Consider the following 22,200-nt stretch of genomic DNA (forward strand, 5'->3'; position numbering starts at 1 on the left):
CCACATCTGGATCCCCGCGGGAATGTCCCGGATGAAGGGGACGCACAAGTCCGTTTGTGTCGGCCAAGAGAAACTTTGGTAATCTGACGAAAACTGAAGACGTCAGCGCTTGTGAGATCTACACACGAGTCCCCCCTCCGCATGTGACGTGACGGACGACTTCTCCTGTGTAACCTCGAAATTAAACTTTTGAGCGTAATTTGGGAGGGGGATTTGTGGAAACAACGTGGGGGCGGAAGCGGCGTAGAGAAAGACGAGCTGCGTGTGTGTGTGCTGCCCAAAGGAGTGGCTCCGGCCCGGATCGGTTCTGTTCAGGAAACCGTGTAGATGCAAACGCAGCGCCAGATGAATGGTGCCTCGTTTATGTGCTGAGTGCCGCACACGCAGGAAAAGTTCGCGGATTGCGGGTAAGACCGTTTAACTGTTGCGCTAAATAAATTACATTGTATGGACATATTAATGCGTTTTCTTTTCCATACCGTCCACGTCACTAATATGACGAGGCTTTGTAAGCTACTTTTTTGTAGGATCTACTTCTATTTTAATCACAAAGATCCTCGAGGCGCGCCAGCGTTCAGGGGGAGCGCGCCCCACTTCCTGGGCCTGCACGGTACCAGTATCGGCACCGAGGGAGCTTATGTCCGCGACTGGGACTAATGATATACCCACACCATGCTACTTGTATATGTCTGGGATCAAATCCGTTCAGAGATGGGTTTAGTCGGGCTGTGAGATCGCAGTGATCCACAGCAGGTTAATGTCACCCCAGACGCGGTGTGTTCGTGCACATAGACTCCTTCACTACCTCCATTTAGTCATAAGGTGCGTTTGTAATTGAAAGGTCAGGCGCCCACAAACCCGCGTATCAGCCGAAGGCGCAGTTTTCCCTTCCTTCAGGTTTACTCGGTATAACGTTGTCGTTTCCATTGATCGGCAGGGACGCGTGTAATTACATTCACATGTTTTCTGAACTTGTGTCACGCGGAAACGGGCAGGATGTGTTTGTGTCCTTGAGATTCAGGGTCAATGAATGTGTGGAAGAGACGCATCACCTGCCCTCGGCCCAAACCCACACACAACAGTATTGTTCAGTAAGCTAAACGTCTGCTGGTGGTAATTCTGAGGTTTCAGGGCACTAACACGAACGCTATACTCACTAATAGCATGGCTCTGATTGAACGTTGTGGCCTAAAGTGTGTGAGTAACATGGGAACCACATTAGTAATGGTGTTAGTGGGTGTTTGGTGTTAGTCTTTTCCGACATATTTATGCAGTCTCGGACCTACCCTGAAAAAATTCAGTTGCGGCAACTCAAAACCCTTTGAAACACATGAAGACTCTCTTCCTCTTTGTGGGTTTGCTTCTGCCTAAGGTAGTTCATGTTTCATCTTAATCTAGCTATCATGTGGCCATTAGTTTGATGAAGAGAGTAGCTCCATGACCACGGGGATTGGTGTTCCTCTTTTATTGGGTTTTGGGTTCTTCGACAACATGCTCCACGTTACCTGGTGAGTTTGATGCAAATGTGTATGGCTTCTTTCCAGAACATTCCTTCTTGAAAAATACTCAGCAGCAGATATTATTTGTACATTTCTGGCCATGAAAGAAATGTCTGCATTTCTCATCATTTGATTTAACCTGTGTTTTCACGAGAAACTAGAACTAGCGTGGTAGGTGAGGGAAAGGACAGGGTGGTGTTCTTTCTCCGATTCTGACCCGCTGTCTGCTGACGGGGAACCAGCTGAGCTTTGTGGAAGCTGCTCCAGCTGCAGTGGCGTAAACAGAATGTCCAGAAATGTATGGCCGCCCAGACAGCCCGTCTACCTTCAGCTGTCATTACATTTAGCTGAGAACAATATCTTCAATAATGTTTCAGGTCTCATCACAGTATGGAGTCAGCTTTACTTAAACTGGCATGGTCTATTACTTTCTCTTGGTTCTAGTCATTGTGTCACTTTAGCTATGCTGGATCTTACTGCAGCGGTTGGCACAGTTGATCATGATAGTTTTAAAGTGTCTTAATTATTTTGCTGGGATACATGGGAGAACACTAGGGTGGTTTTCCTCCTACCTGAAAGACCACTTATTCACCGTTCAATTGGGTAAATGGACGTCTACATCTGCTCCCATCACCTATGGTGTATCTCAAGGCTCAATCCTGTGTCCTGTTCTTTTTTGATTATTTGTGGACCTCCTGGGAAAATCTTTTCAGACATTTGGAATTCCTTACCATTGCTATGCAGATGATACTGTTATACATTCCCATTAAACGTGGGTATTAACATTATTTGTATAGCCCCTCTGAATGTTTGACAGAAGTTAGGAAGTGGTTTACCAATAACTTCCTTCAGCTTACTGAAAGCAAGTCAGAGGTCGTCATCTTTGGTTCATCATCTAGATTACAAATAATTGGTGGTGATTTTAAACATATTTTTACTAATTTGTCATGTGGTCCTGAAATCCATTTTATTGTGTAAGGATCTTGAGAAAGTCACACACGCATTCATTGCTTCACGCCTTGAATACTGTAAGTCTGTCAGACCTCCATTAGCAGCATGTTGAAAAGGCTCCTGCCAGAGTATTTACTGGTACAAAAACAACAGGAACATATTACACCTGTCCGGGCCTATTTACATCGGCTACCCATTAGCTGAATAGAAAGTTTTTTTAAACCGCACCTTTTCTGTTGCTGCTCCAAAACTGTGCGATTAATTTCCCCTGGATATTAGGTCATTAACATCCTTTGAGAGGAATTCAAAACCCATCTTGGCGCCTACCTTTTATCTTTGTCTTATGAAGGAGGTGGTCTTTTTATTATTCTATTCCTCTTACTATTTATTCACTTCTTAATGTAATGTTTTGTCTATCTGACTATTTATATCTCTCTATATATCTATCACTCCCTCTCACTCCCTCCATCTGAGTTGCTGAGCTGAACCGTAATATAAAACCATTGTCTCCACCGACATTTTGAGTCTCTGCAGCTTGTCCTTGTTTACAAATGAGAACTGTGGCCACGTGGCCCTGGAGTGTGGAGCCTGACGCCACTCACAGCTGGTGTGCACTGTCTGGAACTCTAGGGCCTTGGTGATGGTCACAGACACACACACACACACACACACACACACACACACACACACACACACAGTCTCTTTTACAGTGCTCTTCTCAGTCTTGTTTTATAAGCATTCTATGCACTATAAGTTGCAGTCCAAGGATCCAGCTCTTGGACTGCAGAGTCTGGGTTCTAAGGCCCAGGCGGGAGCAGCGTCCTCCTCTGTGTTTTCCATCTGAGGAGAGAGACATGATGTCCAGCCAGTTCAGCTGCCTGCTGCCGACATTAGTGCATTTCAGTCTCTGTAAAATGTCACTGTTCCACAGTGAGAAGTGTGAGCGTTTTGGCCATACTCCGGGACATGGTACTCGGGGTGCTGTGGAATGTAAACCAGACGTTGCTCCAAACCTTTTAAAGGGCACGCTGTTTCCTTCACTCAGTCCCTAATCTCTGCAAAGCCAAAGCTGCAGGCAGGTAAGTAGCGATGCTCACTCCAGGGTGTTTAGGGGTTGAGGAGGTCGGAGTGATGACTGTCCCACTAGCTGGAAGGTCCTCTCCAGTGATGTCTGTTTAGATGAACTTTGAAGACCACCAGGTCTGTGAAACTGTGATGGAGTGAGGGGGCCCTGGAATGGAGTGTGTGTGTGTGTGTGTGTGTGTGTGCACGTGCAAACACATGTGTTTGAGAAGAACAGGAGAGGCTGTCTTTTTCTGCCTAGCCGAAGGAAATATACCCACATCCCATCAGCCTTTGCACCGGTGAGCAGAGTTTTTGGCACACTCAGCGGATGTCCGGTAACGGAGAGAGAGAGAGACAAAAAAGGGAGGAGTGAGAGGGAAGTAAAAAAAATAGGAACAGAGAGAGAAATGAGGTAGTTGTTTGACGGAGGCTGTGAGCACTGATGGGTTTGAACCAGGGAATGTTTGTTGTCAGAGTGATTTATGCTGCTGGCTGGAACTTCCTCTGGTGGAGGTTCTTGTGAACTGGCTGTGTAAGAGTGTGTCCTCATGAGAGCGAGTGCAATGAAGAAGGAGAAGTGAGAGGTATATCTGTTGTAGCTCTTCCTGTTTATGGCTCACACCGGATGTAACCAATGAGAGGCCCTTAGAGAGAGTGAGAGAGTGTGTGTGTGTTTGTGTGTGTGTGTATTTCAGCATGATATTGACCTGCCTGTAGTATCATTTGCATATTTGAGTCCTTTGTGAAAGGCTCCTCTTATAATGCACAAACTGTGTGTTTATCTGTCTCTTAGATAGATAGATAGATAGATAGATAGATAGATAGATAGATAGATAGATAGATAGATGAATATTATGTATGTATATGTGGTTGAAGTGTAGACCCACTTGGCGACCCACTTGTCTATCTTGGCGAGGTTTTGTCATCAGGTGCGATGTGGTTTGGTGTCTCTTTGATGTTGTCTTTTGCTCTGCTTCAGTGGGGTCGTGCGTCTGTGCGCGGCCTGCTGGAGACCTTCTCACCTTCTCCTGGTCCTTGTGAGAGGAGAACGCGTTGAAGACTAAACATGCCTGTCCCACCACCACCACCACCCCCACCCCCAACTCTTGCTTTGGTAATGTGCTCATACACACCCACACTCACAATCATGCACACTGAGACAGTATTTAAACGTCTTTGTGTGTGTGTGTGTGTGTGTGTGCGCTGCGTGTCCGCAGGCAAACACGGAGAAGCCAGTCCTAAACAAGTCCGAGCAGCATGGCAGGAATGCTCTGCTGTCTGACATCAGCAAAGGAGCGCGGCTCAAGAAGACGGTGACCAATGACCGCAGCGCCCCTGTCCTTGAGAGTGAGGAACCCCACATCACCACCACCCATCCGTCCTCCACTGGTGGTTGGAGCACCACTGCATAGTTTAGTGGGGTGTAGCACTGTACCTGATGTGAAATGCACTAAGCCCTGAGCTGTGAGGGTTGGAGATGCTGGTACTGTTATGCCGTGGAATTAGGTACATGTTGGTGAACTCCTAATGTGGCATCGTTGAAGATGGAGATCACCCACTGTTTAGGTTGATCTTTGTTAGAAACTGAAGCCAAACTGTAAAGCTAAGTCTGTGTTTTATCAGTTGTTTCTAAATGGCTTTTGAGGCCTGATTCTGCTGTGCTGTGGGTGAATCTGCTCTTGAGTGCGTTTCTGCTTCCCTTGTTTTAGTATCACATGTGTTTTTGTTTTCACAGAGCCTAAAGGTAGTGGAGGGGGAGGAGTTGGGGGAGGAGCTGGTGGAGGCGGAGGGGGAGGGGGAGGGGGTGGATTTGGAGGCGGAGCTCCTGCAGGCCTTGGTGGGCTGTTTCAAGATGGCATGCCAAAGCTACGCTCCTTCAGAGACGGTAGAAATCACACACGCTCATGAAAACTTGTTCTCTTACTCAGGGTTGTTTGTTTATTTTCGAACAGCATTTTCTTCTGCCAAGGACATGAATTTTGTAGAAACATTTGTTTCAGCACTGTTGTTTTGACCAAATAAGCTGTTGGAATCATAGTTATATTAGGAACAACCATGATAATGTCTTTTATTCGAAATGCAAGTAGGCTTTTCCAGTTGAATAAAGCATTACTCATTAAAATTCTGTGTTTGAAAGTGGACCTGTGTTTGCTCACTGCATACAACAGTCCCACATCTTCCCATTTCACAGCATGAACACTGAGAAAGTGAACAGATCACAATCACTCAAAATGGGCATGATTATAGTTTTTCTCCCTTCAAAGGTTGTAGGCGGAGTTGAGTGTAGAAGTAAATAATCCCCTTTTTTGTCTTCTCCAGATTCTGGTGGTGTGAGACCTCCCACTCTCCCTCCTGGTGCTCGTAGTTCTGGTCCAAGGCCATTTGTGGGAGGAGCTGGCTCCGCCCCACGCTTGCCTGGGCCACGCAATGGTCCCTCTGACCCTCCACGCCCTCGAATCAACCCCCCACGCTCAGAAACACCCGGAGCTCCGCCTCCCCCCGTCCCCAGCACCCCGCGTCCCAATCAGGGTGGACCACAAAGTAGAGGACCTCCTCCTCTGCCTGGTGGATCCCGCCCCTACAACTCTACACCTGCTCCTCCTCCTCCAAACCCCCCAGGGAGACAACCTGCCCCGCCACCGGTGCCGGGTGGCTTTGGACGTCCGCCTTCCTGTCCCGCAGTGCCTCCCCCTGTGCCTCATTCTGGACGGCCCCCTCTTCCTCCAGCCCCCACTCGTATAGATGACCGCCCCCCGCCTGTTCCGCCTGGCAACCGCCCTTCCCTGCCCCTCTCACGTGACGGCCCTCCTCCTCCTCCCCCTCCGTCTTCCAACTGCAAACCACCTCCTCCTCCTCTCTCCTCGTCTCGTGGGTCAAGCTCCGGCCCTCCCCTACCGCCAGGGCGGCCAAACAGACCCAGTGAGGAGCATACACCGCGTCTTCCTCAGAGGCACCTGTCACTCACCGCGCATGGCCCCGCCCCTCCTCCTGGCCGTTCAGGCCCTCTTCCTCCACCTCCATCTGAAAGACCGCCCCCTTTGGGCAGGAATGCACCTGGACGAACAGGTGACGACTTCTGCAGATAGATGAATTATGGTTTTTTGTACTTCAGTGCATGCCACTGATATTTTGATATCTTGTTGTCATATGTGTGAATGTGGGTGTGGTCAGGTCCGCTTCCACCACCTCCACCTTCTGGTCGACCAGGGAGCATTAATGTGAGGTCACCAGCAGCCCCGCCCCCGCCAAACAGACTGGCATCGGAACCTCCTCGTGGTGGCAACAGACCACCCCTCCCACCAGACAGGCCCACTACTGGTGGTCCCCCACCCCCACCTCCACCCATGGGCAACGGATACCACAGTCAAGGACAGTATGCAGGTTCGTGCGTGTCTGCGTGCGTGTGTGCGTCTGCGTGCTTGTCTTCGTGAGTCTGCGTGCGTGCGTCATGCTCATGTCTGTGTTTTTCCCAGACGACTGGGACCTGCGCTTCACTTTTCGGCCCGTGTCGGATTTCCCGCCCCCTGAGCCGTACGTTCCCTGTCAGAAGACCTATCCCAGCAAACTGGCCAGAAGTGACGGCAGAGGTAGCCAATCAGGATTCTTGGTTTTGTTTGCTTGTTTGTATATCCTCTTGCGATTGCTATGCTTTGAACCAGAACTGTGTAATAGATTTAATAATATTGTTTATCTAGTGTAGAGGTGTATTCAACTCAAGGATTTTCATAGTCGAATCTGATTCGTCAGATTTTCCATTTAGTCGACTAATAGTCGAATCAGTGTTTTTTTTAAAGAGCACCTTAAACGGGATCCCGTTCTCATTCAGGACTTTTTTCCACTTCAAAGTAAAAACCTACAACACTCAGATAAATGAATAAACATGGTAGGTTTGCTTTATTCAGCTTTTATTTATTACTTATTTATTTTTTAATTAAACATTAGAGAACATTAACCGTCAGTGCGCATATCGAACTGTCAGACAGGCACTGTGCAAAATGTCAAAAATATTTTAAATAAAATATGCCTGCATGAAAATATTTTTTTTAATTGCCACACAACAGCAAAACATTATAAGGAAAGGTTCAAGTAACGGGGTTTAAAAAGCAAACAACAACAAAAAATGTGTATAGGCTTACTTGCCGAGATGCACCGCGACAAGACGACACACCGAAACGACAAACGGCTGAACTGTTTTTTTCGCCTTACCCGTTTTAAATGTTATGCCATGTTGGTTGTTGTCGTGTGAAATGAAAGACATTGATGACATAACTTGCACTTTGTTTGATTCATCTTTATCTTTTTCAAAATACTTTTTGAAGTTTTTTTAGTAGCGTGTTCAGCTCCGCTCATTTGGATTGTGCAACTGCAGGGTGTGACTTATTAATGTGTAGTAAGGAAGATGCCTATTGTTAATGTGCACACATCATTTAAAAATATTTATTAACAGAAATTAGGATGATTTATTTGACAAAAGGCTATATATAACGAAAACAAAGACATTTAATGTAACAACTAATGCTTAGCAGCGTCCTTGGTCACCCCCATGCAGTTAGAATGGTACATTCGACTGACATTCATAGTCGACTAGGGGGTATAGTCGACTATAGTCGAATCAGAGACTATTGCAGGTCACCCCTAATCTAGTGCATATATATTGTGTATATTAAAAATTAAGCAAAGACACAGAACAGCATAAATATAATTTTGGGGAAAAAAAACAGTCTTAACAAGAATATTTAAAATGGAGTCATGGCAAACAAACAAACAAACAAAAATATAATATGGACGTAGAATTGAAATAAACATTTTAATGAGGCATAAAGGTAAAATAGAGAAAAATAGAATGGCCTTTTTGTGTGTTAAAGATCTCACAGAGGAGCACCTAGATTCTTCTCTCCATCTTTGATCCTATACTTATTAAAATTGAAGAATAAAAATATTGAATATTGTTACAAACAACGTTTATTATACAGATCAACAACATATTTGATGTATTGTTGATCTCTGATACTCCAGCTATGTAGCTTTGCTTCACTAACTTTGTTAAATATCTGTTGAAGCATATGAAAACCAAAATATTCACATTTAATCATTTTAAATTTAGAATAATTTAAATATTTTAAATAAATTTTAAGCATTCTAAAATATATCTTTGTGGGGGGTTATGGGTAATTTAAAAATACAGCCTGCTAAGTGGGTACAGTGATGAAGCTATGTAAGGCAGTTCGAGTTAGTGCAGACGTTTAGTGTAGAAGTCTGTTGGCTGTATTGCAGTTGATGCTGACCGTTCAGGTTTTTTTTTGCCCAGTAGATGGAGCCAATGAGTTTTGTACATGCAATAAAACTACGACTGCACAAATCTTGATTATTTTGCTTCCTGGTGATGAGAGGTCTTTTTTATGTCCCAGTCTACACACTGCAGGCTGAAAGTGCATGATTATATTTAGCTATATAAAACAGTTGTTTGTGTGTGTGTGTGTGTGTGTGTGTGTGTGTGTGTGTGTAGGTTCAGGGAAGAAAGAGCGTGGAGCTCCACCCTTACCTCCTATTCCCAGATGAAGCAAGTGGCCTGGTTGCTCCGAGATACTCGTCATCCTCTCTCTCGACCTAAACAGTATTACCTGTGTCGGCCTTTCTGTGCTGCTTTTTGAATACATTCGACTTTATATTGCTTATGATGCAGTCATACAGCTGTTACTGGGAGCCCACTCCTAAAGGCCCACAAAGTGCCCCCTACATTCAGGTGATGCTGTGTTTATGGTTAATTCTCTGGTCCTGTTATTTTTTTTGTGTAAAAAGGGTCTGCATAGAAACACAGTTTCAGTAAGGTGCATTATCTGTACTAAGTCATGGTTAATTACTCCACCTGTTTATTTCCCACTCCAGTGTCTCTGCAGCTGATCTCACGTTCACGTGACCAAATGTGCCACGTGCACTTACTGTATCATGTTTTTTTGTTTATCAGAGACATTTGAAATTTGGCTGTTTAACTGTCATGTTGCCTTAAAACAAATTTGCTTTATGTGCCTGTGTGTGTGCGTGTGTGTGTGTGTGTGTGTGTGTGTGTGTGTGTGTGTGTGTGTGTGTGTGTGTGTGTGTGTGTGTGTGTGTGCGTCTGCAAGAGTGTTTGACTGAAATATGAAGAGGTAAAGAACACTGCTCTTGGGAAGTGTCGGTCTGGAGTCAGCTTGCCTCTGGGGACTGTAGTTCCTTCTGTGGGGGCTTCCTTCCCACAGTCCTTGCTCCGTTCCCCCAGAGACTACGGTACCCAGTTTAAAGCCCCACCAGTTTGCGCTTGCTGTACTTTTTTTCCTGGCTTTATGCAGCACTTCAAAGGGGACTGTAAAACGTGGTCTAAAAATGTTTGCGGCCATCTTTGTGCAACTTATCCAGGCCTTTATAAACAGGTAAAAAGCAGCCATGTATGATTTTAAGTAGTTGGTTCATTTGGTCTGGTTTGATTACACAAACACTCCTCTTGGTTTGTGCACGTGGGAGGAGATACGGTGGAGATGATGATGTCATAATGAAGGATGCACCTTGACAGCTTCCTTATGTGTATTATGGGATGTGTTCCTTTGTGATGAAGAAACAGAAGAGATTACCATATAGTGCCTACAAATTTTTTTTGAAGAGTTTATTTTATTACGTGGGTTCTTGTTTAGACGTTTATGTTCAGTTTTGTAATTTCAATATTATAATTTTTGATAAGTTGCGTGTTTACACGTGCACTTTTTGCCTTGTATACTCATATCTATAGAACACATGTACACCTACATTATAAACAGGGCCACTTGAATATGTCTTAAATGTATTGCATCATGGTTCATGGTTAGCCTACTTGCTTTAGTTTAAGTCCAAAACAAGCTCAAAAGGATCGTGCATTAGCTGAGTTCAGCCTTCTAAAATTCATTGTATGTGTTTACAAGTTGGTAACATGGAGGTAACTTTAATAAGAATGCAGACCTAGAGCAAATATGCAAGGTTTGGATTATGCAAAGTGGTGTGTTCTCAGCTGTATTTAGCAGCAGTGTGAAATGGAGCCTTGGTTTGTTTAATATCTTGGGTACATGCAATCTCTGATTTACATGACGTATGTTTTACATGAATCCATGATTTGGATAATGGCTGCTCTGTGCAGATCTGGGTGCAGAGCAGTGAAGCAGCGTGACTGAACACATCTGCATAGAAACTATTTCAGATCATGACTTTTTGTAATGTCATAATGATGTCATTGTGACATAAGCACTTGAAGTGGTACTTCAAAGGATTCTGTGTCACTCCAGAGCCTAAGATGGAATCTTTTTTTTTTTTCATTTTTTATTTGTGATACTCATTTACTTTTTAAATACAACCTCTTGTACCTGATTGTGTGGTAAACCTGTTCAAAAGGTTTTCTAAATAAAATAAACCTTTCATAGTGTCTGTTATTTTATGAAGAATGGATATAGAGTTTGTGGTTTTTTTATGCTGTTTTTCATGCACAGTAGAGGGCATCAAACATTAAGGAAACTCAAACTTAATAAACATACTGTGTGTGCATATATATATATATATATTTAAAAATATCTCAGTCTTTTTAATTGCTTTATTTTTACTTTTTTTTATTTCTAAGGCATTTAAGAGACGCGATAAGAAAATGAACGTTTACAGGACTTTCTGACGAAATGAAACGCCTCTCATTTCCGCATGAACGGATCCCACCAACCACACAAGCAAGCGTCTTATACGTCAACGCCTGTAGAAACGTCGACCAATCATTGCGATTAGCGGACGCGATAGGGGTTACAAAATAATACTATAGGCTGCATCAGGTGTCAATCAGTCGGGCGGTAGCCGTTATAAAGTAACGGGGACGGAGGCTGCTAATGCGACAGCTAGCTTCATTCGCTAGTGTGAGAGTAATGTGAACACGGAGGAGTAATGTGCAGCGTATTAGAATGCGCGTTAGGATTAATATTGTCTGACTCATGATGGTACACTGACAGCGAGCTGGTAAAATGTCTTATTTTCGTCACATTATTAGCACGGAGTGGAAATACGGCGCTATATAATAATAATAATGAAACATGAAACAGGCCTGCTGTTGTAAAAGTGGGACTTCCGCACAATAAATAGTCTTGTTTTACCATCACATGGGGATAGTGTGACATTATTGCTTCGACAAGTTGTTCTATGAATTCAAATGTAATATTTGTACGATAGCGAGAGTCTAAGATTAATGGAGCATGTTTGCTTCAATCTTTCTCCCATAACTATAATGTGGTGGGGTCATATAGCTATGGTTTCTTATGCAAGAAGTGTTTTGGAAGTTCTCTGTTCTCTCTCTCTAGAGACCATTTATGCCATGTTCTCTCTCATAGATTCCTCCTCTTCAATATTATCCAAGATCGCCAAGATATTATCCAGTGTCCACCTGCTCAATGCCACCATGGAAGAACTTTATGTCACCATCCATGGCCTTAACATTACCCACAATCCTCTGTCGGCCCCAGCTATGTCCATCGACAGGCTCTTCCCGGTGCTGCTGGAGTGTTTTGGCATCATCCTGTGTGGCTATGTGGCGGGCCGCAGTGACATCATCAGCGCGGGGCAGGCCAGGAGCCTCGGCACGTTTGTGTCATGCTTTGCTCTCCCCGCGCTGCTCTTTAAGAACATGGTGCAGCTCCAGTTCGCAGACGTCGTGTGGTCATTCCTGTGGAGTGTGCTGATCGCCAAGGTGTGTGTGTTCGCGGCCGTGTGCGTCCTGACGCTGCTGGTGGCCGGCCCGGAGAGCCGCTTCAGTAAAGCGGGCCTGTTCGCCATCTTCGCCACTCAGAGCAACGACTTCGCCCTGGGATATCCTATAGGTGACTGGGGCAACACACACCACACAGCCAAAACAGTCCTCCCCCCCAGCATGGCTTTGCTCAGAGTAAACAGACCTCTCTCTCTCTCTCTCTCTCTCTCTCTCTCTCTCTCTCTCTCTCTCTCTCTGCGCTCCTCCTTCAGTGGATGCTCTATATCGCACCTCTCATCCGGACTATGCGCAGTATCTCTACCTGGTGGCCCCGGTCTCTCTGATGTTGCTCAACCCGGTGGGCTTTGCCCTGTGTGAGCTCCAGCGATGGAGGCAGAACCCTGACCACAACCAAAGCCGCCTGCGTATCGTATCCATCGTCCTGCTACGGGTGTGTGTTTTTTGGGTGGGATGCACAGGACAGTATATGGGGGTGTATAAAATCCACAGCCATTTCACATAGCCTGTCACAGGTGTGAACACGTAGAATTTCTCAGCACGTTCACCTCATTGTGTCCTGCTTTAATGCAGTAAGAGGAATTCATAATATGGTATACAGTGATTCTCGGTTCTTGTCCTGATGACCCCAGGAACCCCACATGGTTTGGGGCTTCCTTGCTTCCACGGGCATGACTCTGCTCATGAAGGGCTTCCCTGATGAACAGAATCAGGTGTGGTGTCCTGAGGAACAGGACCGAGAACATCCCTCCTCAGGTCCTGGTGCTTGGGCTCCTGGATTGAGTTTAAATCCTCAAAGCAGCCAATGAAATGGAACGATGTCGAGGTTGACTCTGGTTCACGAGGTGAAATGTGATCGGATCACTTGTTAGAAAACTGCGGTTTTGCCCATCTGTTCATCCACCCTTCCACCCCCCCCACAGGTTGTTAAGAATCCAATCGTCTTCATGGTCCTGGTCGGGATTGTCTCTCACTTCCTGTTTGGTGGGCGTGTCCCTGCGTTGCTAGGAGAGTTTGTGGACGGACTGGCTAACTCGTTTGGAGGGGCGGCGCTCTTCTACCTGGGCTTGACGATGGTGGGGCAGATGTGTAGGCTCACCCGGTCCATGGGGGTCACACTCATACTGCTCATCACGGCTAAACTGTGAGAACGTGTGTGTGTGTGTGTGTGTGTGTGTGTGTGTGTTTGCATGTTATATGTTCAGTGTTAACTTGCTTTGACTTTGTATTCAAGTGGCATTATAGGTTAGTCACACTTACATCTGGCTCAAGAGACTGTATGTGTGTGTGTGTGCTCTCTAGGTTGATGATGCCGTTGATGTGTAAGGACATGTTGGAGATCCTGGATGGAGTAAACTCCAGCTCTGGGAACCACAGCAGTCTGTCGGACTACGCCTTCCTCTACGGGGTCTTCCCCACTGCACCCAGCGTGGCCATCTACGCGGGCCAGTACAGCATGCAGATGGAGGTGGTGCGTAGGCTGACCTGGAATCAGTCTTACCGTACTGCCGTTTATAGACCGATTTCATTGATTTAGGTTCTAGAGGAGAAGAGGCAAGAACATACCTTTCAAGAGTGTGTGTGTGTGTGTGTGTGTGTGTTCATCTCCAAGGTTGCTACCGGCATGGTCATCAGCACGTTGCTGTCGGCGCCCATCATGTATCTGTCGGCATGGTTACTAACCATCCCCTGGATGGAGGCGACGCACCTGATGTCCGAGCTACAGGAGGTCAGCTTCAACATCAGTGTGGTCAGCCTCATCATCCTGGTGAGTGAGTGTGAGTACGTGAATGTGAAAAAAAAAAGTCGAGCTTTTACTTGAATTCCCCATTCTATACTGCACTAGCTTGGTATTGACCTGTGTGTGTGTGTGTGTGTGTGGTAGGTATGGACCATTGCTGTCATGTTGCTCAGCAGGAAGTTTAACAGGCTGCCTCACATGTTCACGGCAAACCTTTTCCTTGCCCAGGTGGGTGAGTGGTTGGGTGTTTGAGCCCTGGTGGGTGGGTGGGTGGGTGGGTGTGTGGTTGGGTGTTTGGGCCCTGGTTTGTGGTTGCGTGTGTGGTTGGGTGTTTGGGCCCTGGTTTGTGGTTGCGTGTGTGGTTAGGTGTTTGGGCCCTGGTGTGTGGGGGGGTGGGTGTGTGTCATTGAGCCTTTATACAGAAATATGGTTGTGCACGTTTTCTCCTGTAGCTCTTGGTGTGTGTGTCGATGATCTTGTGGAAGTTCGTAATTCAGCAGGAGAATGCAGTGGGTCAGATCCTCACCTTCACGCTGCTTTATGGATCTCTCTACAGCACCTATCTGTGGACAGGTAACACACACACGCACATGTGCGTACTAGGCCTGTCACGATAACAAAATTTTCAGAACGATATATTGTCCCAGAAATTATTGCGATAAATTGGTAATTGTCATTTTAAAGTGCCATTATAGAATTTTTTCTTGTTTCTGGGCTCCCCAAAGGAGCTTTAAGACAATGTGCCACAATAATAATATAGTAGCATAATAATACAATTACACCAGTTTGCCAGTTTGCAGTAATGTATTGTAAAGCTCATGTATGGGGTCATATTTGAGCTTGACCACATATCTGTAGTGGCAGAGTAAAATGAGGTGTCTTTAATCTCCTTCAGAACGCCATCTTTCACTTCATTATATAAGGTTGGAATGGCAGTTTGGGAGATATAGGTTTTCTTTGGCAGTTCATACTGCTTGTGAAATCTTTGCAGCATGTTTATAAATGTTTTCTTTTCGACCGTATTTAACGGCAGCATCTCTTTGGCTATATAGCGAGTTAAGCCTGGTTTAAGCCTGGTTTATACTTGACGCGGTGCGAGGGTCCGCACGGCGAAAGTGACGTAATCACTGTGGCTCCGCCCGTGCGCGAGGGCCTTCGATTCGCGAGGTCGTGCACCTCTTGAATTTTGTAACTTCACGCTTGCCACGCCTCAGCGCAATGAACAAAGTCATATTTGCAGGGTTCATAAGCTTTTATAAGGTGGAATTCAAGCACTTGTACATCACTTTAAAGGTCCATTTCAATATTTCCCAGCACGTTGAACTTAATTAAGTTAAATATTCATACATATACTCGAAATGATTCAAAAGAATTCGCTTTTTATCACATTATTTAATGGTTGTTTATTTTCAAAATGCCCAATCTTAACGTCTTCACGTTCTCTCATGTTTCGTCCTGGAATTACAAGAGGTTTGTATTTGTTAACGTAATACAGGAGAACTGTTCAGTCAGATAGCTATATGTTGTGAAACTAAGTAGTTACAATTTCAAGAATTTTCAAGTACTTTAGCCTAAATTCCAGCACTTTTCAAACCTGAAACACTAAGCAACATTAAAATTCATCAGGTAAATTTTCATTCCCTTGTTTTTGAGGGGTGTTTCTTTATACTACCACATATCGTTTCGAACAACACTGCAAAGAATGTGGCGCGCCAAAAGTGAATCATTTCGAGTCCTATTAGCCTCGAATACATTCGCATACCTGTGTGTATGGTTGGGGGGGGGGGGGCTGCGCGAGAGCAGCACTGCGTGCCTTTCTGAAATCTAACGTAGTTGCGGTTTATTCTCATGTAAACAAATTTGCGCGGAAACCCAATGGCCAATTATCGACATTAGCAAAAATGATCGCGGTTAAAAAAAATTTGTACGATAAGTTGATAATGTAATTATCGCGACAGGCCTAGTGCGTACACGTGTGCATGTGTCTGGACTGTGTATCGTGATACTTTTCCACACATGTAGATTAGGCCTACATCACATGGGGATGATGACTGCTGAGTTTGTTGTATGGAGCTGTGATGAGTCTGTGGTTGTGTCTTGTAGTTGTGTAGACTCTGTGCTGTGTTATAGGTCTGTTAGCGTTCTCACTCGCTCTGCTGAAGAAGAACGACCAGCTTAAACTTCGACCCCTCGTCTTCGTCCTCCTTGGCTGGGGGTGAGTGTGTGCATGTGCATTTTAAGCTCAACAAAGACTACGGTCCCGTACTACTACAGTGTGTGCACTGTGTTTTGCAGGGTGCCATTTCTGGTTGTGGGCATGTTGCTTGTAGCGAGTGAGAGGCAGAGTGAAACCACTGACTCCGCCTTCTTCTACGGCAAGTGGCAAGTAAGTCACCTCAATTTGTGCCTTACGAATTTCATTCTGAACTATAGATGTGGGTTTCTTCACTTTCTATAGTGAATGCTTTCATCACGTGTGTGTGTGTGTGTGTGTGTGTGTGTGTGTGTGTGTGTTAGATTGTGAGCAGCATGGCGGTGTTGAGCAGTAGCCTCCTGTTGGGTGGCCTCTCTCTGCTGGCGCTGAGTCAGGGCTCTCCTGAGGAGCAGGTGTACCAGGCCCTGGAGCGTAGCTCCCTCTCGGGGGCGGGGGAGGAGGCCGGGGGCCCCAGTCACTCAGAGAACCACGGCCCCACCCAGCAGGCAGCATCGCATTCCAGCCTGACTAGAGGTGTGTGTGTGTGTGTGTGTGTGTGTGTGTGAGATGGAGAATGTATTGTGTCTAATGTTCAAAGACCAAAGTCTGTGCTGTGTGTATTCATAGTTCTTATCTCTGTGGACTCAGATCACGGTGACCCTGCACCTGAGACGACGGCCGATGCTCTAAATCACACAGCAGCGCCACCAACAGGCAAGAATAATATTGCTGTGTATGACATCTGTCTGCGTGTGCATGCATTAGCAGATATGGTGTTGTCAAAGCATATGGTCCTGTGAGTCATGGTGTGTGTTGGTGTAGGTGTAGGTGTAGTAAGGTTGTTTGTCTTGCAGGTGCAGTGCTGTCAGAACCGTGTGGGTGTAGGTGTGGGTGTAGGTGTGGGTGTAGTAAGGTTGTTTGTCCTGCAGGGGCAGTGATGTCAGAACCGTGTGGGTGTAGGTGTGGGTGTAGTAAGGTTGTTTGTCCTGCAGGGGCAGTGCTGTCTGAAGCACGGAGCTGTGTGTGTGTGCAGGAGGAGAGACAAATGGCTCGACATGTGCTACTGTGTCTACTGCTTATCGTCAGCCTGCTGGCCGTGAGTGCGCACACACACACACACACACACACAATGACACACACACACACACACACACACACACACACACACACACACACACATGACACACACACACTGTAGTTGTGTACAGTGTACTATAAACACATAGCAGCCTTAACTGTACGCAGTACCCACTGTAATCACTGGACCTGCACTGTATCATCCTGCCATCAACCGGTCCTGTTTCATCCCGTTGTTCAGAGCGTCCACATCGTTGGCTGTTTTGTCTTTGCACAGAACCTGTCTAGCTGTCTCTGGTGGCTTTTAAACGCTGATCCTGGACGACTGTACCTGGAGCTGCAGTTCTTCTGTGCTGTGGCCAACTATGGACAGGTGTGAGAACATTAGCAGCACGCAGGCCTCGTGAGCCTGACCCTTGACCCCGACCCTGCGAGTGCAGATTAACTCACTGCCTCTCCTTTTCAGGGCTTAATTTCCTTTGGGATATTTGGTTTGGACGAGCGCCTCATTATTTTGCCGTTCAAGAAGAGGTGGGTGAAGAGCATCTTCTCACTGTCATTTTGAAATATGGAGAAGCTTGTGGCGTTTGTGTGTATAAGTGTGTGTGTGTGTGTGTGTGTGTGTGTGCGTGCGTGCGTGCAGACTGGCAGCTCTCTGGGGCCGGGAGGAGAGCGCAGGTCCGGCCCCCAGCCATGAGGAGATCCACCTGACCCGCACCCAGCTCGTCCGCTACCACAAAAATCAGTGTGTGCAGGACATTGTGCACAAGAGCAGGTTTGTGTGTGCGAGTGCGTCCCTGTGTGTGCTTGTGTTTACAGTTAAACAAAGGGAGATTTGTTTTTGCTCTAGATTTAGATGTTCACAGATTTGTTTAGAGGGTAGGCTAGACTCCGTCTCTGCAACGCCACTCTATGGTTCTTCCTGTTTCTGAGTCCTGCAGCATATCAGCCTGTTTGGCACACACAAATGCATTATTGCACCTACAATCCCCACCCATTTTTATTGTTTAAATAAGTTATTGACTGTTTTAATAACATGGGTAATAATGCATTTCTATTTTCTCACTTGCAACCTTTTGCATGGACTTCATAACCCATCCGTTTGATCTGTTCTCTGGCTTCCTTCTTTTACTTTTCTTTCCCTTCTCCTATTTGCTCACTCTTTCAGTGGATCATCACTCTCGGAAACACTCTCGGGACCGGTGGGTGAATCCTTGCTTTGATTGACAGGTGTGCCAGTTGGTTCCTGAGCAGTGAACTTGTTGATTGGCTTCTGAATGTGGTTGTGGCCAAAAACAGACAGACAATGAAAACAGAACGGTACCAGTTATAGTTTAATGCAACCGCGAGTGACGTCTGTGGATTAGTTTGACTGGATCGACTCCCTTTACCCAAAGTAAAGTTTACTGTGAATGGACTGAAACAGCTGGGCCATCATTGAAAGTTTCTTGAATTCTTTCGCATGGCATGCTAAACTGCAGAACCGGGAGAATCAGGTCTGTGTCTGTGTTCATTAACACACTTTCACATTCTTCAGCATGGAGTAGGACTTCGTTAACTTCAACCTGCCTTCTCTGTGTGAATGAAAATCTACATGGTCACCTTTTAACTGTCAGCATTGCAACATATAATTTTAATATATATCGTATATTCAGTAACTAAAAGTGCAACACTGTCTATGATCACCGAGTTTACCCACCTACTGGAGTTTTGTAAAGATCAGAGCTACTTTCTTTTACCAGAGTTTAGGTAATGATCAGGAAAATTGTTATATAAAATTGAGATATTTGGTGGGGTTTCCAGGTTTCTTGTGTAGTGGGTTTGGGCATGAATCATGTCATTTACTGGCTGTGTAATAAAAGTTCAAATTGAACAACTCACTGGCTGTCTGCTGCCTCAGTCTGCCGATGAGGAGTGTCCTGTAAGTATAACATGAATGAATAACAGCGCTAATACACGTAGTACTATGAACACCTGCATTACAACCAAGATACATGCAGCAATTGACGGCGCATAATAATTCAAAGACAAGCACTGAAGTACCATAAGGAATACATCTGTTAAGGGGTATAAGTAAGTATTTCTCTGAATCTTCACAATTTAACAGGAGATTGCCTTTATACTAATTATGTGATCTGTTTTTTTTATGTTTTTCAATGGAAGAACTAGTTTCTAGATGGAATAGTTGCATTTATTTTAGAGATGTAATTCACTTACAGGGTGTCTACAGGTTTGACCAAGGGTAAAATTAAGACATTTTAAGACTTTTTAATACCGTTTTCCAAATAAAATTAAGACCAACTCGCAAGATCATACACGTTAAAATAAAGCACAAAAACCAACTGATTATTTACATTAATTAATCTAGCTGCTTGAAAACTTCAAATGTTAATGCACAAGACGGACAATACAAGACACAAACATTACATTTTTTTCACTGTACAGTAGGGCTGGGTATCGATTCAAATTCCAAGAATCGATCCGATTCCGATTCTGAAGATTAAGAATCGATTTATTTCGATTTAATCCGATTTAATCGATTCGATCCGATTCGATCCAATTCGGGGGTTTAGTGTTATTAAAAATGTATTTATATGAGCTGTTTCCTGACTATGTACAGAAGCAACATGTTAAAACTAGTATTATATCAATATTAATCAGCAAATAGTTACTGGTAGTTGGTAGTTACTGATGGCTGGAAGACTGGTGAAAAGGGTAATCATAAATCTACCTTCAAGAAAGGTAATCCAGGACAATAAACAGAGGACATCTTTGAGGTGTCTATATCTGCAACAGTGGACTCCTACTACTACTCCTAGTGCATTATTATTATGATTGAAATAATTAAGAAGTCACCCAAAAGCTGTTGCTACCAAATGCATTTTTATTTTAAAAGTGCTCACACTTAATAAACTGAAAGTATAAAATGTAAACGTGTATTTTTCTTTAAAGTAAGAATATAATAACAGAACTGTCACGTTACGGTCCCCGACCCCTCCCTGTTGGGCGTGTGTTAACGTTGTCTGCGTGTACTCGTATCTCCGCGGGTGCGGGTGCGTCTTGTGATAATCCTCACCTGTGACTCGTCTCGTCATCACGTGGGGTTTATGTGGTTTGTCTATTTAATGTGCGTTCGCGCAGCGTACTGTGCTCGTCGTTGTTTGAGTCACACATGTTCTATGTAAACGTGTTTTATGTGCGCTGTCTGCGCTTCGGTAAATGTAATAAACGTAACGATTTGGAAAGTGCAAAAGATTCTGTCTCGTCCATCGCCTTGCGCCCAACGTTACAAGAGCTGTAAAAACTGTAAAAAACTGTAAAAACACTGGGTAAACTGTCAGTGACACGGACTAACTGTAAATAGTCACTGACACTGGATAAACTGTCCTTCTGTTTTTAGATTGCCGATTTGACTATCGTCGTTACCGTCACTGTCCGTCGCCATGTTGTTTTACAGTTAGTTAGACCGAGCACGCCTGCGTGAATTCAGTGACGAGGCGGGGGTAAAAGTTCACTAAAAAATCGATCTTTGGACGTACGAATCGATAATCAGATCATCATATGCGAATCGATTCTGAATCGGAAAATCGATTTTTTCAACACAGGCCTACTGTACAGTATACACAATGAAACTTTATACAAAACAAAATTCAAACACTGACAACAGCATCATACCATACACACACACACTAGGCCATTTTCCTGTTTTTCTGATCCACTCTCCAGCTCACGCTCAACCCCTTTCAGTTCTGCTACTTTTTCTCTGAAACTCTTTCTAAGGATGTTTGATTTTGTGATCACTTTGGCCATCAGGGTTCCTGCTTTCCCTTCGGCTTGTTCAGCAAGTAAATTATTATTATAACTGGTTTATACTTAACCTTGAAAGTGACGTACAAATGATTTAATTCCATCTTGTTAAGGTGTATGAACCCTGCAAACATGACTTGGTTAATTGCGCTGAAGCGCGGCGCGCGCGAAGTTTTTACAAATTTCGAGAGGTGTACGACAGCGCGCGAGCCGCTCGTCAGCCGCTGCGTCGAAAATGACGTAATCGCGGTGGTTTCGCCCATGCGCGAGCGGCTTGCAATTAACCAAGTCATGTTTGCAGGGTTCATACACCTTAACAAGATGGAATTAAATCATTTGTACGTCACTTTCAAGGTTAAGTATAAACCAGTTATAATAATAATTTACTTGCTGAACAAGCCGAAGGGAAAGCAGGAACCCTGATGGCCAAAGTGATCACAAAATCAAACATCCTTAGAAAGAGTTTCAGAGAAAAAGTAGCAGAACTGAAAGGGGTTGAGCATGAGCTGGAGTGTGGATCAGAAAAACAGGAAAATGGCCTAGTGTGTGTGTGTGTGTGTGTGTGTGTGTGTGTGTGTATGGTATGATGCTGTTGTCAGTGTTTGAATTTTGTTTTGTATAAAGTTTCATTGTGTATACTGTACAGTGAAAAAAAATGTAATGTTTGTGTCTTGTATTGTCCGTCTTGTGCATTAACATTTGAAGTTTTCAAGCAGCTACTGTAGATTAATTAATGTAAATAATCAGTTGGTTTTTGTGCTTTATTTTAACGTGTATGATCTTGCGAGTTGGTCTTAATTTTATTTGGAAAACGGTATTAAAAAGTCTTAAAATGTCTTAATTTTCCCTTGGTCAAACCTGTAGACACCCTGATTTCAGCACTTGTCAAACTTGGAACACATTAAAGTAACATTAAATTGGTCAGGTAAATGTTCCTTCCCCTGTTTTTGAGGAGTGTTTCTTTATACTAACACATATATCGTTTCGGACAACACTGCAACGGTCCCGCCGTTCGCGGAGGTTCACGCGCTACGGTCACTCGCGAAAGTATAAACCAGACTTGAAGGCGGCATCAGGCAGAGATGCTCACAAGTCATTTTTTGCAAGTCCAAGTCAAGTTTCAAGTCTT

General features: G+C 44.7%; 2 protein-coding genes across 8 annotated transcripts; both read left to right on the forward strand.

The window, feature by feature from the left end:
- The first annotated feature begins 70 nt into the window (after positions 1-70).
- Positions 71-10,961, forward strand: wipf1b (WAS/WASL interacting protein family, member 1b). Of its 3 annotated transcripts, none has more exons than XM_077015589.1 (8): positions 71-1,508; positions 4,495-4,629; positions 4,733-4,862; positions 5,251-5,400; positions 5,835-6,581; positions 6,687-6,896; positions 6,989-7,102; positions 9,022-10,961. In XM_077015589.1, exons 2-8 carry the CDS (start codon positions 4,582-4,584, stop codon positions 9,072-9,074), a joined length of 1,452 nt encoding a protein of 483 aa, XP_076871704.1. In that variant the 5' UTR covers positions 71-1,508; positions 4,495-4,581; the 3' UTR covers positions 9,075-10,961. The 3 variants fall into 3 exon arrangements, with proteins under 3 accessions (XP_076871704.1, XP_076871702.1, XP_076871703.1); XM_077015588.1 differs by having other exon boundaries at positions 72-407; XM_077015587.1 differs by having other exon boundaries at positions 71-4,629.
- Positions 10,962-11,350: 389 nt separating this feature from the next.
- gpr155b (G protein-coupled receptor 155b) lies at positions 11,351-19,137 on the forward strand. Of its 5 annotated transcripts, XM_077015595.1 has the most exons (17): positions 11,351-11,510; positions 11,879-12,364; positions 12,507-12,685; positions 13,176-13,396; positions 13,555-13,723; positions 13,865-14,020; positions 14,138-14,221; positions 14,446-14,566; positions 16,124-16,208; positions 16,289-16,379; positions 16,511-16,721; positions 16,815-16,901; positions 17,180-17,283; positions 17,542-17,637; positions 17,731-17,795; positions 17,908-18,039; positions 18,433-19,130. In XM_077015595.1, exons 2-17 carry the CDS (start codon positions 11,947-11,949, stop codon positions 18,485-18,487), a joined length of 2,274 nt encoding a protein of 757 aa, XP_076871710.1. In that variant the 5' UTR covers positions 11,351-11,510; positions 11,879-11,946; the 3' UTR covers positions 18,488-19,130. The 5 variants fall into 5 exon arrangements, 3 of the variants coding, with proteins under 3 accessions (XP_076871710.1, XP_076871708.1, XP_076871709.1); XM_077015593.1 differs by having other exon boundaries at positions 17,908-19,137; XM_077015594.1 differs by having other exon boundaries at positions 16,836-16,901; positions 17,908-19,135.
- Positions 19,138-22,200: the final 3,063 nt, after the last annotated feature.

The sequence above is a fragment of the Brachyhypopomus gauderio genome, chromosome 8 (assembly GCF_052324685.1).
Source record: "Brachyhypopomus gauderio isolate BG-103 chromosome 8, BGAUD_0.2, whole genome shotgun sequence".
NCBI classification, from domain to species: Eukaryota; Metazoa; Chordata; class Actinopteri; order Gymnotiformes; family Hypopomidae; genus Brachyhypopomus; species Brachyhypopomus gauderio.

Excerpts from the sequence above, each read along its gene's own strand:
- wipf1b (XM_077015587.1), top strand. The coding sequence starts at position 4,582 with ATGCCTGTCCCACCACCACCACCACCCCCACCCCCAACTCTTGCTTTG. Across the intron at positions 5,401-5,834 it reads GCTACGCTCCTTCAGAGACG|ATTCTGGTGGTGTGAGACCT; the intron begins GTAGAAATCACA and ends TGTCTTCTCCAG. Across the intron at positions 7,103-9,021 it reads GGCCAGAAGTGACGGCAGAG|GTTCAGGGAAGAAAGAGCGT; the intron begins GTAGCCAATCAG and ends GTGTGTGTGTAG.
- gpr155b (XM_077015593.1), top strand. The coding sequence starts at position 11,947 with ATGGAAGAACTTTATGTCACCATCCATGGCCTTAACATTACCCACAAT. Across the intron at positions 16,209-16,288 it reads TTCGTCCTCCTTGGCTGGGG|GGTGCCATTTCTGGTTGTGG; the intron begins GTGAGTGTGTGC and ends TGTGTTTTGCAG. Across the intron at positions 16,902-17,179 it reads CACAGCAGCGCCACCAACAG|GGGCAGTGCTGTCTGAAGCA; the intron begins GCAAGAATAATA and ends TTTGTCCTGCAG.